Source organism: Nematostella vectensis, chromosome 1, assembly GCF_932526225.1.
Source record: "Nematostella vectensis chromosome 1, jaNemVect1.1, whole genome shotgun sequence".
Classification (NCBI taxonomy): domain Eukaryota; kingdom Metazoa; phylum Cnidaria; class Anthozoa; order Actiniaria; family Edwardsiidae; genus Nematostella; species Nematostella vectensis.
This window is the reverse complement of record NC_064034.1, coordinates 1,548,059-1,565,300: the sequence shown is the minus strand read 5'-3', so window position 1 is coordinate 1,565,300 and position 17,242 is coordinate 1,548,059. Positions and strand designations below refer to the sequence as shown.

Here is a 17,242-nt window from a genome sequence, read left to right as displayed (position 1 = left end):
ACTTGTGACCGGCATTCCAGGGCATTTAGCCAAGGTACGTAAGACTTGTGACCGGCATTCCAGGGCATTTAGCCAAGGTACGTAAGACTTGTGACCGGCATTCCAGGGCATTTAGCCAAGGTACGTAAGACTTGTGACCGGCATTCCAGGGCATTTAGCCAAGGTACGTAAGACTTGTGACCGACACTCTAGGGCATTTGGCCAAGGTACGTAAGACTTGTGACCGGCACTCTAGGGCATTTAGCCAAGGTACGTAAGACTTGTGACTGGCACTCTAGGGCATTTAGCCAAGGTACGTAAGACTTGTGACTGGCACTCTAGGGCATTTAGCCAAGGTACGTAAGACTTGTGACTGGCACTCTAGGGCATTTAGCCAAGGTACGTAAGACTTGTGACTGGCACTCTAGGGCATTTGGCCAAGGTACGTAAGACTTACGACCGACACTCTAGGGCATTTAGGCAAGGTACGTAAGACTTGTGACTGGCACTCTAGGGCATTTGGCCAAGGTACGTAAGACTTGTGACCGACACTCTAGGGCATTTAGGCAAGGTACGTAAGACTTGTGACTGGCACTCTAGGGCATTTGGCCAAGGTACGTAAGACTTGTGACCGACACTCTAGGGCATTTAGGCAAGGTACGTAAGACTTGTGACTGGCACCCTACGGCATTTGGCCTAGGTACGTAAGACTTGTGACCGACACTCTAGGGCATTTAGGCAAGGTACGTAAGACTTGTGACTGGCACCCTACGGCATTTGGCCTAGGTACGTAAGACTTGTGACCGACACTCTAGGGCATTTAGCCAAGGTACGTAAGACTTGTGACCGACACTCTAGGGCATTTAGGCAAGGTACGTAAGACTTGTGACTGGCACCCTACGGCATTTGGCCTAGGTACGTAAGACTTGTGACCGACACTCTAGGGCATTTAGCCAAGGTACGTAAGACTTACGACTGACACTCTAGGGCATTTGACCAAGGTACGTAAGGCTTATGACTGGCACTTTAGGGCGCTTGGCCAAATCTATATTTTGTGACGAGGTATTAAAGATTTTTAATTGACAGTTCAGAGTTATCGTGCAAGGTGACTTTTAATCAACGTTTGAACAAGGCTTAAAGCTCCGTGAACTACATCGTTGGGCAACCAGACAAGCTCTGTAAGAGCGTTTGGGAGATTAACACATAAAACGGATCGTGTCATAAAAGAGATTTAGAGCTTGTAAAATACACCACTCCAACGACAAATCATTGAATGGGGGGGGGGGGGGGGGGTATAGCTTAGAGGGTTACTGGAATAAAATATGGGTCTTTTGTGTTTTCTTAGAACGTGGAGCATCACCTGCTGCGGAGCCGAAATTGAGGTGGCGAAAAGAACAGACACAGTGGCGACCAAACTCTAGCGTACAAGAAAAGTGAGTAGCAACAAAGTGGGCCAGCATAGATTAGTCAAAATTAGAAACTTGTATCCGATTCTTCTAGCTCCCTAGGCTAGTAAAAACGAGCAGTTTTACTTGACGTTATTTCGACCGACTGATATTTCCCCACAGGTCTGGTCAGGAAGCTGACGTAATCGCGTCTCATATCGAGGGTGGCCTCTGCGCGGAGATCAACATGGTGGTGCTTGACACTCTGGAACTTATTGTCAAGGTACAACACTACACTAGCAATATCTTGGATAGCACTTATACCTTCCTGTTGCCCTATCTTTTTTGTCTACCAAACAGGGCTACGACGGGAGGTAATTGTTATTTAAAGGAGTTGTCTTGATGTTATATTCATGATGCCTCGTCATGTCCCCTGACAAGCCTGGTTGGTTGTGTCGAGGTCGTGTTCATCGCCAAAAAAGATAATAAGAAGTCGTGAATGAAGCAGTTCGCCCCTCGATACCTATAATGTTACCAATCTAGTGATTTACAAGTGACTCCTGGTATACCTGATTGAACTGTTTCTGTGTTTTTTTGCAGACGGTATCGAAATCCGAGTCGTTGCGTGTTATCTTGAGTGGGGTCCTACGTGTGCTGCTTCACTGTCTGAGCAGTAACCAAAGCAAACGCACTCTACAGAACATGTTCAACACACAGCGATCCATAGTCTACAAGGTAAAGACAAACCTAAGACATGTTCAACACACAGTGATCCATAGTCTACAAGGTAAAGACAAACCTAAGACATGTTCAACACACAGCGATCCATAGTCTACAAGGTAAAGACAAACCTAAGACATGTTCAACACACAGTGATCCATAGTCTACAAGGTGAAGACAAACCTATGGCTCACCAAAAGATTATTTCAGACAGTAACTTTGTTCTACAGATTTGAAACCACACGTTACTCATTGATATTTGTATTTTCTTGCTCAAGTTCCCCGAACTGCTGTTTGAAGAAGACACGGAATTATGTGCTGACCTTTGTAACCGACTGCTCAACCACTGTAGCTCATCTATTGGCGCCATTCGCGCCCAAGCCTCCGCTTCGCTCTACTTGCTTATGAGACAGAATTTCGAGATTGGCAACGTAAGTAATGAACCGAATGGATCAGAAGTAGACGCTGCCGAGGCACTTAGAGGTTTACCGTATTTTGTTTCAGAACTTTGCCCGTGTCAAGATGCAAGTCACGATGTCACTTTCCACGCTTGTTGGTACCTCACATGTGAGTCCTTCCACTGTTGTAGAATTTGTACTTTCATTTGTACTGAACCATCATCCAGTTTCTTTAATGAAACAAAACATTTTGGATCTAGTTTGTGATGATGTGGTAAGTTTACAAGGCTAATGTGTAACCCAGTGTCACACTGAGAAAAAGTGTCGCAAAGTAACCCTGAATGTCTCAGTTTCTCTAGTTGAGTGGCACTCCATCGACATTGAAAGATGCTTTATACAATTGCCCATGTAAGTCACATTGGTGTTATGTCATTTTTTCAGGTGTTTAGCGAAGAGTGCTTGCGGCGTTCTTTAAAGACCATCATCACGTACGCCGAGTCTGACCACGAGCTCAAGAACACCACGTTCCCTGAACAGGTAAGAGAGCCCAACCCTGCCATAGCTACAACAATGAGCCAAATGGAGCACTAGTATTTAAACGAACCTTACCCTGGCATAGCTACAACAATGATCCAAATGGAGCACTAGTATTCAAAAGAACCTTACCCTGGTGTAGCTACAACAATGAGCCAAATACAGCACTAGTATTCAAAAGAACCTTACCCTGGCATAGCTACAACAATGACCCAAATGGAGCATTAGTATTAAAAAGAACCTTACCCTGGTGTAGCTATAACAATGAGCCAAATGGAGCACTAGTATTGAAAAGAACCTTACCCCGGTGTAGCTACAACAATGAGCCAAATGGAGCACTAGTATTTACGAGAACCTTACCCTGGCATAGCTACAACAATGACCCAAATGGAGCACTAGTAATTACGAGAACCTTACCCTGGCATAGCTACAACAATGACCCAAATGGAGCACTAGTATTCAAAAGAACCTTACCCTGGCATAGCTACAACAATGACCCAAATGGAGCACTAGTATTCAAAAGAATCTTACCCTGGTGTAGCTACAACAATGACCCAAATGGAGCACTAGTATTCAAGAGATCCTTACCCCGGCATAGCTACAACAATGACCCAAATGGAGCACTAGTATTCAAAAGAACCTTACCCTGGCATAGCTACAACAATGACCCAAATGGAGCACTAGTATTCAAAAGAACCTTACCCTGGTGTAGCTACAACAGTGACCCAAATGGAGCACTAGTATTCAAAAGAACCTTACCCTGGCATAGCTACAACAATTACCCAAATGAAGCACTAGTATTTACGAGAACCTTACCCTGGCATAGCTACAACAATGACCCAAATGGAGCACTAGTATTTACGAGAACCTTACCCTGGCATAGCTACAACAATGACCCAAATGGAGCACTAGTATTCAAAAGAACCTTACCCTGCCATAGCTACAACAATGACCCAAATAGAGCACTAGTATTCAAAAGAACCTTACCCTGGTGTAGCTACAACAATGACCCAAATGGAGCACTAGTATTCAAAAGAACCTTACCCTGGCATAGCTACAACAATGACCCAAATGGAGCACTAGTATTTACGAGAACCTTACCCTGGTGTAGCTACAACAGTGACCCAAATGGAGCACTAGTATTTACGAGAACCTTACCCTGGCATAGCTACAACAATGAGCCAAATGGAGCACTAGTATTTACGAGAACCTTACCCTGGCATAGCTACAACAATGACCCAAATGGAGCACTAGTATTCAAAAGAACCTTACCCTGGTGTAGCTACAACAGTGACCCAAATGGAGCACTAGTATTTACGAGAACATTACCCTGGCATAGCTACAACAATGACCCAAATGGAGCACTAGTATTTAAACGAACCTTACCCTGGCATAGCTACAACAATGACCCAAATGGAGCACTAGTATTCAAAAGAACCTTACCCTTGTGTAGCTACAACAATGAGCAAAATACAGCACTAGTATTCAAAAGAACCTTACCCTGGTATAGCTACAACAATGACCCAAATGGAGCACTAGTATTAAAAAGAACCTTACCCTGGTGTAGCTACAACAATGAGCCAAATGGAGCACTAGTATTGAAAAGAACCTTACCCTGGTGTAGCTACAACAATGAGCCAAATGGAGCACTAGTATTTACGAGAACCTTACCCTGGCATAGCTACAACAATGACCCAAATGGAGCACTAGTAATTACGAGAACCTTACCCTGGCATAGCTACAACAATGACCCAAATGGAGCACTAGTATTCAAAAGAACCTTACCCTGGCATAGCTACAACAATGACCCAAATGGAGCACTAGTATTCAAAAGAACCTTACCCTGGTGTAGCTACAACAATGACCCAAATGGAGCACTAGTATTCAAGAGAACCTTACCCCGGCATAGCTACAACAATGACCCAAATGGAGCACTAGTATTCAAAAGAACCTTACCCTGGCATAGCTACAACAATGACCCAAATGGAGCACTAGTATTCAAAAGAACCTTACCCTGGCATAGCTACAACAATGACCCAAATGGAGCACTGGTATTTAAAAGAACCTTACCCTGGCATAGCTACAACAATGACCCAAATGGAGCACTAGTATTCAAAAGAACCTTACCCTGCCATAGCTACAACAATGACCCAAATGGAGCACTAGTATTCAAAAGAACCTTACCCTGGTGTAGCTACAACAATGACCCAAATGGAGCACTAGTATTCAAAAGAACCTTACCCTGGCATAGCTACAACAATGACCCAAATGGAAGACTAGTATTCAAAAGAACCTTACCCTGGCATAGCTACAACAATGAGCCATAGCTACAACAGTGACCCAACCCTGGTATAGCTACATACAACAGTGACCCAACCCTGGTATAGCTACATACAACAGTGACCCAACCCTGGTATAGCTACATACAACAGTGACCCAAATGGAGCACTGGTATTTAATAGAAGTTGACCCTGTTATAGCTACAACAATGAGCCGAATGCATCACAAGCACTTTAGAAACTTGGCCCTAGTATAACTACAACGATGTCTTAGACCCAAATTGATCACTAGCATTTATGTGATCTCTAATTGTATAAGTTAGGAGGTAGAATCTCAATCAAACTACCTTATAGGTAAGGCTTGAATAATTCGTTATAATTACAGTGGTATTTATTAGTGTTGCGCTATTATTAGTGTATTAGAGTCACACACAAGATGATGCTATTGAGTCTGTTCTAGGTGCGAGAGCTTGTCTTCAATCTTCACATGATCCTCAGTGATACAGTCAAGATGAAGGAGTTCCAAGAGGTAAACACTGGCATCTTTTCCAACTCTTTAATAAGCGCCGACTTTTGCATCTATATGCGATATATAATGACTAACCCTAGAGATGGCTAACCCATGATATAACTAATTTATGTTTTTGAGGCTGTATGACGTAACCGTAGAATACAGTAATTGTTTTGTTGTTTCTTTTTTCCACTAGGATCCTGAGATGTTGGTGGATCTTATGTATCGCATAGCCAAAGGGTTTGTTTGTCCCTTTTCTTTGTCTTCTTGAGTCTTTGTGTTCACTTGTTATAATCTATTCCATTGTGTATCAGGTACCAAAACTCCCCGGACCTCCGGCTGACATGGTTGCACAATATGGCTGCAAAACATGGCGAGGTATATATTAAGACATCCTTTTGCAGGTTATTATATCAACATTCGTTCAGTGTTGCTAAGCACATTCTACATCTGATTCATCGTTCCATTTGCCTGCGCACTGAAAACATTTATATAGAGACCATGGTCCTATCAGTAGCTTAATTCCGGAATTAAGGTTGTTTTTTTTTTTACCTTTTAATTTGTTTGTATAGCCTTTACTTGTTTTTTTAAGAGCCTTGTGTACAAAATTTGTCTCTCTCGCATTTCATCTATCGATGTATGGCCCCCCCTTGGATTCTCACAATTACTCACTGCTGTTTAATAGCTGAAGAACGACGTGGAAGCCGCGCTGTGCATCGTGCACGCTGCTGCCCTGGTCTCCGAGTATCTGAGTATGATGGAGGACAAGCGGTTCTTGCCCGTCGGCTGTGTTGCCTTCGAGAAGATCTCGCCCAACGTGTTGGAGGAGAGCGCTGTCTCAGACGACGTCGTGTCGCCAGTACGTATCCTAAGAACAACAGCAACAACAACAATAACAACAACAACAACAACAACAACAACGATAATTTATTCACATTTTAGTTTGGCAGGTCAGAATCCTTAGAATCGAGTAAGAGAACTGAAAGTCGGACCTATGTTTTTCTGTCAATATCCCCAATCTCTTTTTGTTTATTCATCCAATGATGAGCAAACCATTGCATACTGTAAGGGTTGAGTTCGGTAGGTACGTTTTTTTCTTTATCTAACTTTAAGTTGTAAAATGTGTATACCTGAAAATGTGGAAAAGGTTCTTTATTAGCTACAATTTCAATGTTTCCTAGACCAAAATTCAAAAATAATGAAAATAATACTGAATGAATGCAGATATTCTTACATTTTATTGCTGTTGTTTGTAGGATGAGGAAATCTGAGCAAGGTTTTCTTGAACAAGCTTGTCCAACACCAAAATCGGGTGTTCCCCTAAGGGAATGGATACATAGCTCTCTACAACTTATTCTTGTTTTTGTAGGACGAGGAGGGTATTTGCACTGGTAAATACTTCAGTGAGAATGGCCTGATCGGGTTGCTGGAACAGGCTGCCATCAAATTTATGGACGCGCAAATGTTCGAGTGCACTAACGAGGTGTACAAGCTGCTGATCCCCATCCTTGAGGCGCGCAGAGAGTACGACAAGCTGGCCATGGTGCATAGCAAGATCAGCGAGGCGTTCAAGAAGATTATCCAGACGGTAAGAGCCCACAGGATAGGGGGGGACTCCTTAAGTCCTAAAGTTACATTTGATCAGCGAGGCGTTCAAGAAGATCATCCAGACGGTAAGAGCTCGCAGGATGGGGGGGGGGGGGGGGGGGACTCCTTAAGTCGTAAAGTTACGCTTGATCAGCGAGGCGTTCAAGAAGATCATCCAGACGGTAAGAGCTCACAGGATGGGGGGGGGGGGGGACTCCTTAAGTCGTAAAGTTACACTTGATCAGTGAGGCGTTCATTAAGATCATACAAACGCTAAGGTCTTACAGTATAGAGGGGGTCCAAGAAGAGCATCCAGACGGAAAAAGCTTGTGGTTCATGATAGAGAGGGGAGATGATACCTAATAAAGTGATACTTGATCAGCGAGGTTCTCAAGAAGATTATCGAGACAGTAAGAGCTCGTTCATCATGTTGGTATTCGAAAGAGGGGTTGGTTCATGGCAAGGTTAAAACGAAGCATTCAAAAGGAACATATCGCAGCCGAAGAGTAGTCACGCTTTTCGACGGCTCCGGCTTTCTTGAGTAATTTTTTCTTTTCAAAGGCGCTCAGAGTTAAAAACCTGCTGGCACCGAACAGAGAGTTTCCTCTGGCGCAACTGAAAGTGTTTTACAGAAAATATGCGACACGCTGGAAAGAGTAGAGAAACGGGTGAGAGTGATAGAGAACAGCGTTGCCTGCCTCGAAGAACTTAGAAAAGACGTAAACAACATGAAAATCGAGTGTGAAAAATTCAAAGATGGCCTAACCGACCTTGAAACGGGTGTGGGCAGCATAGAGGAGGATGCCGCTGAAATAACAGAAAGGTTAGAGACCGTAGCAACGAGAGAGACGACAGACCAACTACTGACCAGAGTTGAAGGTCTCGAGAACAGGTCGCGTAGAAATAATATTATCATTCACAACGTTCCGGAAGAGGCGGAAAAAAATTCACCCTCAGCCATTGATTTCGTTTAGAAGTCCCTCAAGAACGAGCTAGAAATACAGCGACCTATCGAAGTCGAGCGTGCACATAGGTCTCCCAACAAGAAACGCCATGACGGATCCGCAAGGCCGATATTCTTCCGACTTTTGCGAGAGAGTGATAAGCGGAATGTTCTAATGGCAGGCGCTACAACACTTAAAGGGAAGGAGCTAAAGAAGAGGAACAAGAAAGAGCGAATTTTCATCACTGACGACGTGACGGAAGCGGTACAAAAACAACGAAAGCAATTATGGAAGCGCTTCCTTGAATTAAAGGCTTCGAGACAAGCACCAAACATGAGAGGCTACATGATGTGGTCGGTTCCAGCAGCCGTCAAGTACCAGGACACCGATAAAGTTTGGAGGTATATTCGTTGAAAGGACTTTAAATAACATATTTACGCTCAATGGACTATATTTATTATTCCCTATTTGGACTTGTTTTTTTGTTTTCAAAGACTGATGAACATTATTAGTATAGGGCTGATCAATATAATGAGCCGCCGTCAAATAAGCTATGGAAAAGCAGAAATGCTGGGTCAATGACAATTTATTATCCACGCGTTTTTCCTGGTTACTATTTTGGGCCAAAGATGCCAAACTATTTATAAATCGTCGCGATGATTCTAAATTTACTGTCATTAAACATTAGAGGGCTAAATATGTCAAGGAAACGCAGGAAAGATTTCAGATGGCTTCATTTACAGAGAAAGGATATATATTTTTTACAAGAAACATTTTCTTCAAAACATAATGAGTCTTACTGGAATGCGGAGTGGGGCGCTAATTGCTTCTTCAGTCACGGCACCACGAACTCAAAAGGAGTAATGATCCTTTTCAATCCGAAACTTGACATTACTGTCAAATCGAGTTTCTCTGACCCAACGGCCGTTTTATATTGTTAGAGGTATCTCTAGATGGAGAAGATTTTACGATCCTGAACATGTATGCACCGAACGATAACAAACAACAGTGTGATTTTTATGACAAAATTGCAAAGGTACTAAAAGATGCACAGTCATCCAATCTGATAGTTGGCGGAGATGCAAATTGCGCGCTATCCCAGCTAGATAGATTTGGGTCCGACTGGGGAAAGTACAAACAAAACACAAAAGTGTTATCAAAGCAATCAGATCTTTACAACTGTCCACTTCATTAAAAGACCCCTTTCGACATATAAATCCCGACGAAGCAACGTATACTTGGAGAAACAAATCATTAACACGGCAAAGTCGTATTGACTACTGGCAAATATCAGAATCACTTTTAAATGAGGCTAGAGAGTGTAAAATTATTGATGCCGCATCTACGGATCATTCTGCTATTTGTTTGAGTCTCGGAAGGGACCCCGCAAAGAAACGAGGCCCTGGATTTTGGAAGTTTAACAACGCGTTGTTAAAAGATGAATCCTTTGGTGAAAAGATGCGAGAAAAGATCCCTGTTTTTAAGCAAAAATACACCGAACTTCACTTTTATAAAGGACTACAGTGGGAAATGTTGAAAATGGAAATAAGATCTTTATGTATATACAGTACAGCAAACGCAAAAGGAAAGACTGCAGAAACAAAGAATTAGATCTCATGAGAAACGTAAATAGTTTACAAAGAATAGCTAACAAGCACTAACACAAGAAAACGCCTCTAAATATTATGCTCAGAAACAAAAATTAGATAATATCTTAGAAGAGAAAACAAGAGGATGTATCACACGCAGTAAAAGTCATTGGTATGAAGAGGGAGGAAAAAACTCGAAATATTTTTTAAACTTAGAAAAGAAAAACTACACTAGTAAATGGATACAAACAATAGAATTGAACGATGGCACAATTGTTTCTGAGGAAAAGGAAATTTTAGAAGCGGAAAAAAACTTTTATGAAACTCTGTACAAATCGTCCCTAGACAAGTCCAACTTGTCCAAGTCCAAGGTGCTCCCTGTTATTATTCGACCAAACCAAACGGGTTATATTGAAGGCAGATTTATTGGCGAAAATATTCGATTAATCAATGATACCCTTTATTATACTGATCAACAAAAGCTTTCAGGAATTGCGCTTTTTATCGATTTTAAAAAAGCATTCGATAGCGTGGTCATTTTTGCGCAAAGCTTTAGAGGCGATGAACCTTGGCCCTGATGTTGTTAAGTGGTTTTCGGTATTTTACAACCAGACATCAAGTTGTATTATAAATAATGGGATTGCGTCCGAGTTTTTTCTGTACAATGGTGTCAGACAAGGTTGCCCGCTATCAGGAATTATTTTTGCAGTAGCGATCGAGCTACTTGTTTGCGCAATACAGCACGACCCTAATATTAAAGGAATTAATGTCAACAAAAATGAGATTAAATATTCTATATACGCAGACGATTTGACTGTCTTTTTGAAAGACGCATGCTCCGGCGAGAAATTTTTCGAACTGTTGAATAAGTTTAAACGTGTGTCCGGTTTAGAGATTAATAAATCCAAAACTGACGCACTATGGCTTGGTCGCGATGAAGAGAAGCGCGAGACTCCATTGGGTGTGAATTGGCCTAGGCATCCGATTAAAGCTCTTGGTTGCGCTTTCTCGTACGACAATGAAATGAACGACAAGTTTAATTTTGAAGACAAAGCGGAAAGTCTACAAAAGCTGCTGCATACTTGGAAGGGTGGAAATCTCACCTTACTCGGAAGGATAAATATTGTTAAAACTCTGGGTTTGTCAAAACTTGTTTACTCAATGACCTCACTAGTGTCGTCGCCCGGGTTTGGTAAGAAAATAGATAGCATCGTTTTTGACTGTTTGGAATGGTAAAACCCACAAGAAAAAGCGATCTACACTAATCGGAGAGAAAAAACACGGCGGCCTGAACATGATTGATTTCAACGTCAAACGTTTTTTAAGTGATTCTATCGCACCATGGAAAATCATTCCTCTTCATTATCTGCAGAAATTCGGGGGGACTTTCATACTCTTTTGTAACTATGATGTCTCACTTTTAAGCACAGAATGTCATTCCCACTTTCTATACCGTCTTTCTTAAATACTGGGCAAATATAGCAGATATAGCGGAAGAACAGTTTGGCCCATCCCGAAGATGGTATAATGACATAATATGGAATAATCAAAATATTAAGATAGGAGGCAAAACTGTGTACTATAGGAAATGGCATCGGGCAGGCATAGCATATATTCACGATCTCTATTCTGCTAGAGGAGAAATTATTCCTATCTCAGAATTTCAAACGTCCCACGATTTAGATTGCAATTTTCTTACAATCATGGGAGTGTATAATGCTGTTTCCCATTACGTCAACAAAGCAGCGATGGCAGATGACGAGCAACCAATGGATGAGGTTAAAGCTTAACCAAAAGGCACTCCTGGAACTAGGTAACAGCTTTCGCCGCCCCAACCGCTGAAAAACGAATATTAGACTCTGGAGTTCCTTTGACCGAATTAGAAGATGTTTATGCTTTATCATTTAAAGTCACATCTGAAACCTTTCTAAATGTGTTTCAGTATAAGATAGTGCACAATATTTTACCCTCTAATTCTCTTTTATCTAAAATGAATCTTTCTGAATCACCAAACTGCCAGTTCTGCAATGAACTGCACAATCTAGAACATATCTTTGCCAAATGCCGAACGGTTATTGAATTTTGGTCTCATTTCTTGAAATGGTTCAGGAATAAGTCTAGTTTGGAGATTCTTCCTTCATCTAGAGAAATTTTGTATGGGTATAAGCCAAAGGAGAAAAGGTTTATAGGAGTAAATCACCAATAATCATTGCAAAATATAGTATTTTTAGAAATTTCTCAAACAAATTGGCTCCTTTTGAAGCTTTTCTTTCCCTTTTTAATGACAAGTTAAATATTGAGAGCGGTATAGCTAGGAAAAATCACAAAGAGAAGCAGTTCAACGAAAAGTGGAAAATGTTTTTGAAATAGTTTTTTTTCCTCAAGCAGCATGTTTGCCTCCTCCTTCGCGTGTTTGTGTGTAGTGTGATGTGTATACGTATTCGTAAATTCCCGTGTACTCGTAATGTAAAAGAAAAGTAAATGTAAAAAAAGAAAAAGAATAAGAAATACAAAAAAAGGGAAAATGTAACAAGTATAATGTAAAAAAAATGTAAAAAAGAAGAATGTAAAAAAAAGAGAGATGTTGTAAAAAAAATTGTACACGGAACAATAAATATGTATTAAAAAAAATGAAGAACATTCAATCGGTAAGTCTGGCGTAGCTCTGTGGTCTCGAAGGAAAAGGGAGATCCGAGCTGGAGGTGATGGGATATAATTTAAAATGTCTCTGTCCTTGTGAGGTCTTGACCTTGTTTTCCTTGCAGGAAGGCAAGCGTATGATGGGCACGTATTTCCGTGTTGGTTTCTACGGATCCAAATTCGGCGACCTTGACGGGGAGGAATATGTTTACAAGGAGCCCGCGATTACGAAACTCCCTGAGATCTCTCACAGACTCCAGGTGGGCAGCGGCTGTGCACACGGTTCCTCAATGAAAAAGCCTTTGTTGACATTATATCAGGATGAGGCGGGGGAAGGGGTTCTGCACAGAAATGCCTAGCCAATGAAAAAGCCTTAGTTGACATTCTATCAAAGTAGGGCGGGATGATCCTACATTCGAGATCACGTGATCGTCTAACCACGTGTTTTCTTGTGATCAGGCATTCTACGGGGATAAATTTGGCGAGGAGTTCGTTGAAGTGATCAAGGATTCGAATGCGGTGGACCGCGACAAATTAGACCCTAACTTGGCGTACATCCAGTTGACTTACGTGGAGCCGTTTTTTGATGAGTACGAGATGAAGGACCGAAAAACCTACTTCGACAAGAACTACAACTTACGTACGTATTCTCCTTATGGACACAAATTACAACCTACATGTGTACCTTACAAGCTGGCTTTTGGTAACCAAAGCTTATACACATGCACCCACAATAAGCCCGACTGGATGAGGTAGTGACGTTGATTATCGGAATCAACACTCAACATAATTGGATTGTTTTGTGCGTCACAAGGCAGAGTAGCCAATAACCTGCCATGTTTGTTAGAATACCCAAAAGGGCACAGTGACAGAAACCGGAGACCGCAATTCTGACGGCAGTGACCTGAGTGACATTATACCTATATAATGTTGTTTGCGTTACAGGTCGCTTTCTGTATGTCACGCCATTCACGCCTAGTGGTAAAGCTCGTGGCGACCTTTGCAACCAGTACAAGCGAAAGACGATACTCACAGTGGCAAACTCCTTCCCGTACCTCAAGACGCGAGTATCCGTCATGCACCGCGAGCAGGTAAAGAGGCCTTTTAGACAAACTTGGTTATTCTTGATTAAACGCATTTGCTTAAATAAGAGACCTTGCTTGGAGAGTACTCGTAATTGAACAGGGCTGACACTAAAGATCATATACTTGAGATTGTGCTTACCCCTGTTAAGCCTTTTGGTCGGTGATTCGTGTGTTTAGTGTTCACAGGGTTTCACTCAATCGTGATCATAAATTATATGCTGTGTCGCAGATCGTGCTGAGCCCTATTGAAGTCGCCATCGAGGATATGCAGAACAGGACGCACGAGTTGTATAATGCCATCTATTCGCATTCACCAGACGCCAAGATGTTACAGATGGTGCTACAGGGGTCTATCGGCACAACCGTCAACCAGGTTCATTCACTTTATCTCTAGAGATACAGGTTAACTCGCGCTTTCATTGACTCTAGGGATAACCGTAACCAGAATGAAGCAGGAAAACTCCGTTTATTCAACGGATTTGTTGTGTGCTCACGAGAAATTGACATTGTTTCCCTTCACCTAGACAGGGCTTCTGGAATTACGCGCTTGTGCGGAAGCGCGTAATTTGGATTTTTCCGCGTAATCCCGCGTAATTTGGCTAAATTTTGAAAGACAAAACATTTAATATAACAGCTGATGTGTTCTTTTAGGGTTCTTACCTCTATTTCTCGTAAAAAAGAGAGATATTCTTCGTAAGAGTGCGATATTTTGAACTGAATTTCGACTAGGCGTTCTTTGCTAAACCGCGAAGGCCTAGGACTAATAATAAAATACCTTTTTTTAATTGGCTGGTGGCTAGGAGCCAATGAAAACTTGCCTAAGATATTTTCACGCAAAAAAAAATGACCTTTTAAAGTTATTTCGTGCTTTCCTTCGGTAGAAAATGTATTTTGGGCGTAACAGTTGATATTCCGTGTAATATAGCGCGTAATTCAGTAAAAAATCCAGCAAAATTTTGATTTTTAAAGAAAAATGTATTGCAAAATCCCGCGTAATTTAGCGCGTAATGATTGATTTTCCGCGTAATTTAGCAAAGAATCCCGCTTAATTTGGAGTTTTTTTTCGCGTAATTCCAGAAGCCCTGCCTAGACATGAATGTGTTGTTTAAAGATCTTGTTGTGTCTCTCTAGGGTCCACTAGAGATCGCCATTGTGTTTCTACACTCAGACACGAATGCGGACGATGAGCCGGACTTGGAGCCGCAAGTGTTCAACAGGCATCACCACAAACTACGGCTATCATTCAAAGAATTCATGAAGAGGTATCACATAAGCTACTTCTATAACTCAAGCACGCCATGCACCTAGGTGTTTCCGTGACTTTAACTTAAGATGACTTGTGTGTATCGTGCGGTATAGGTGCGGTGTTTGAATGACTTTGACTTGTGTGTATCGTGCGATGTAGGTGCGGTGTTATATTGATATTATCTTAAGGTGACTTGTGTATCGTGTGATGTAGGTGCGGTGACGCCCTCCACGTCAACAAGCAGCTCATCAAGTCAGACCAGCGCGCCTATCAGAAGGAACTCGAGCGCAACTACCACAAGCTCATGGAACAGCTAGAGCCACTCCTTAGGAACAAGTTTGGATCGCTCCGAGGCTCCATGAGGAAAAAGTATGTTAGAACTCAACTTTTAGTATCAACGGTTAGCTCTAACTCATCCCTTGATTCATTTGTGTGACATAGCGGTATGAAACACTGTACGTCTCTAAGCAGCTAACTCATCCCTTAAGTCATTTGTGTCATAATTTACGTCTCTAAGCAGCTAACTCATCCCTTAAGTCATTTGTGTCATAATTTACGTCTCTAAGCAGCTAACTCATCCCTTAAGTCATTTGTGTCATAATTTACGTCTCTAAGCAGCTAACTCATCCCTTAAGTCATTTGTGTCATAATTTACGTCTCTAAGCAGCTAACTCATCCCTTAAGTCATTTGTGTCATAATTTACGTCTCTAAGCAGCTAACTCATCCCTTAAGTCATTTGTGTCATAATTTACGTCTCTAAGCAGCTAACTCATCCCTTAAGTCATTTGTGTCATAATTTACGTCTCTAAGCAGCTAACTCATCCCTTAAGTCATTTGTGTCATAATTTACGTCTCTAAGCAGCTAACTCATCCCTTAAGTCATTTGTGTCATAATTTACGTCTCTAAGCAGCTAACTCATCCCTTAAGTCATTTGTGTCATAATTTACGTCTCTAAGCAGCTAACTCATCCCTTAAGTCATTTGTGTCATAATTTACGTCTCTAAGCAGCTAACTCATCCCTTAAGTCATTTGTGTCATAATTTACGTCTCTAAGCAGCTAACTCATCCCTTAAGTCATTTGTGTCATAATTTACGTCTCTAAGCAGCTAACTTACCCTTGGGTCATTTGTGTCATACACAATACGTCACACGTCACACGTCATACGTTACGTCACAATCGCAACTTCTAATTAGGACAACCTCCTATGCTTTACGGGCCCTGTTGGATGCACACACCCAAGCCATTTTTATAAACTATATTTCTTTTAAGTAAACTCTGGTCACTTTAAGTTGCGCTAGAAAAGTATAGATTGGTATGGTATATACTAAGAAGTAATTAAACTTTATCAACCATTTTGTGGTAAAAGGACGCACTGATTAAAAAGCTTTTTTTTTAATTATTTTTCCAGGGAAGGCTCCGCTCTCCTCCGTAAAATCTCGATGAGTTTCAACGCGAGCCACAGTGTGGCGTGAGCACGATGAGAGTAGAAGCTCATTATTGTCAACGACAGCTTCAGTTAGACGTCAAGAAATAACTCTGAGAGTTATTGCATTGCGGCCTCACGCTGTTCGCGGGAGGACCGCACGTTAGTCGCGTCGTGGACAAATATTCGGCGATGATCCCACAGCGGTCGTACGCTGCTCGTGGGTTGATTGCACAAGGATCGTTGGATGGCTGAACACTGACCGCGGCGCCATCACAGGATATTCTCGGCCTGACCGCAAAATGGTCGCGTTATGGTTGCACGATAATTGCACAGTATTCACAGGATTGACGCACGATGTTCGGAATTGGTGAAGTGGACGCGTGCTAGTGAACTATTTTATTGACGATACCGAAGCAATGATTGCAGGTTAAAGACAAACTCATTGTAAAATAGAAACTACAATATTTCATTAATCGCAATATTACTGCTTTATTTTATAAATTGTGTGGTTTGCCACAACGGGAGGGGAAGTATTTTCAGAGAACAAGAATATTTACGGCGCTATCAAAGTACAAAGTGCAAACAGTAACAGATTCTTTATTGAAGCATTTGTAAATGTTAATAGCTAATATTTTAGTCGGCTCTTAAGAATCCTGACATTCCAATAGACCTATGTATTCCAGTTAGTCGCTCTCGAGATATTGGAAATTCACTGGGTTTCTTGCCTTGGTGATCCTGTGCTTTTCGTCCTGGCACCCTGAGGGTCCACTGTTTTCGGTGTCTCTTTTTATAATGTAAACTTAATAAAAGTATGAAAAAGTATGACATCTGACCCTATCTCTTCTTGTCTTTGTCCAAATGGTGATCGTCCGTTGCGTACTTTTGCCCTCAGCTGCAATTGCATTACTGAAACCAC

At 41.7% G+C, this 17,242-nt stretch overlaps 1 protein-coding gene across 1 annotated transcript in view; it reads left to right on the top strand.

Annotated features, from left to right (window-relative positions):
- Positions 1 to 17,151, top strand: part of LOC5516326 (dedicator of cytokinesis protein 7-like) — a 34,954-nt gene extending 17,803 nt beyond the window's left edge. The window contains exons 30-47 of the mRNA XM_048727015.1: positions 1,325 to 1,412; positions 1,548 to 1,647; positions 1,965 to 2,099; positions 2,363 to 2,515; positions 2,589 to 2,651; positions 2,924 to 3,019; positions 5,756 to 5,824; positions 6,003 to 6,046; positions 6,121 to 6,184; positions 6,492 to 6,665; positions 7,176 to 7,394; positions 12,692 to 12,826; positions 13,026 to 13,206; positions 13,512 to 13,657; positions 13,881 to 14,024; positions 14,783 to 14,913; positions 15,111 to 15,266; positions 16,309 to 17,151. Coding sequence (XP_048582972.1) covers positions 1,325 to 1,412; positions 1,548 to 1,647; positions 1,965 to 2,099; positions 2,363 to 2,515; positions 2,589 to 2,651; positions 2,924 to 3,019; positions 5,756 to 5,824; positions 6,003 to 6,046; positions 6,121 to 6,184; positions 6,492 to 6,665; positions 7,176 to 7,394; positions 12,692 to 12,826; positions 13,026 to 13,206; positions 13,512 to 13,657; positions 13,881 to 14,024; positions 14,783 to 14,913; positions 15,111 to 15,266; positions 16,309 to 16,372 — 2,162 coding nt within the window. The 3' untranslated portion in view covers positions 16,373 to 17,151. The remainder of the gene's footprint in view (positions 1 to 1,324; positions 1,413 to 1,547; positions 1,648 to 1,964; positions 2,100 to 2,362; positions 2,516 to 2,588; positions 2,652 to 2,923; positions 3,020 to 5,755; positions 5,825 to 6,002; positions 6,047 to 6,120; positions 6,185 to 6,491; positions 6,666 to 7,175; positions 7,395 to 12,691; positions 12,827 to 13,025; positions 13,207 to 13,511; positions 13,658 to 13,880; positions 14,025 to 14,782; positions 14,914 to 15,110; positions 15,267 to 16,308) is intronic.
- The last annotated feature ends 91 nt before the right edge of the window (positions 17,152 to 17,242 follow it).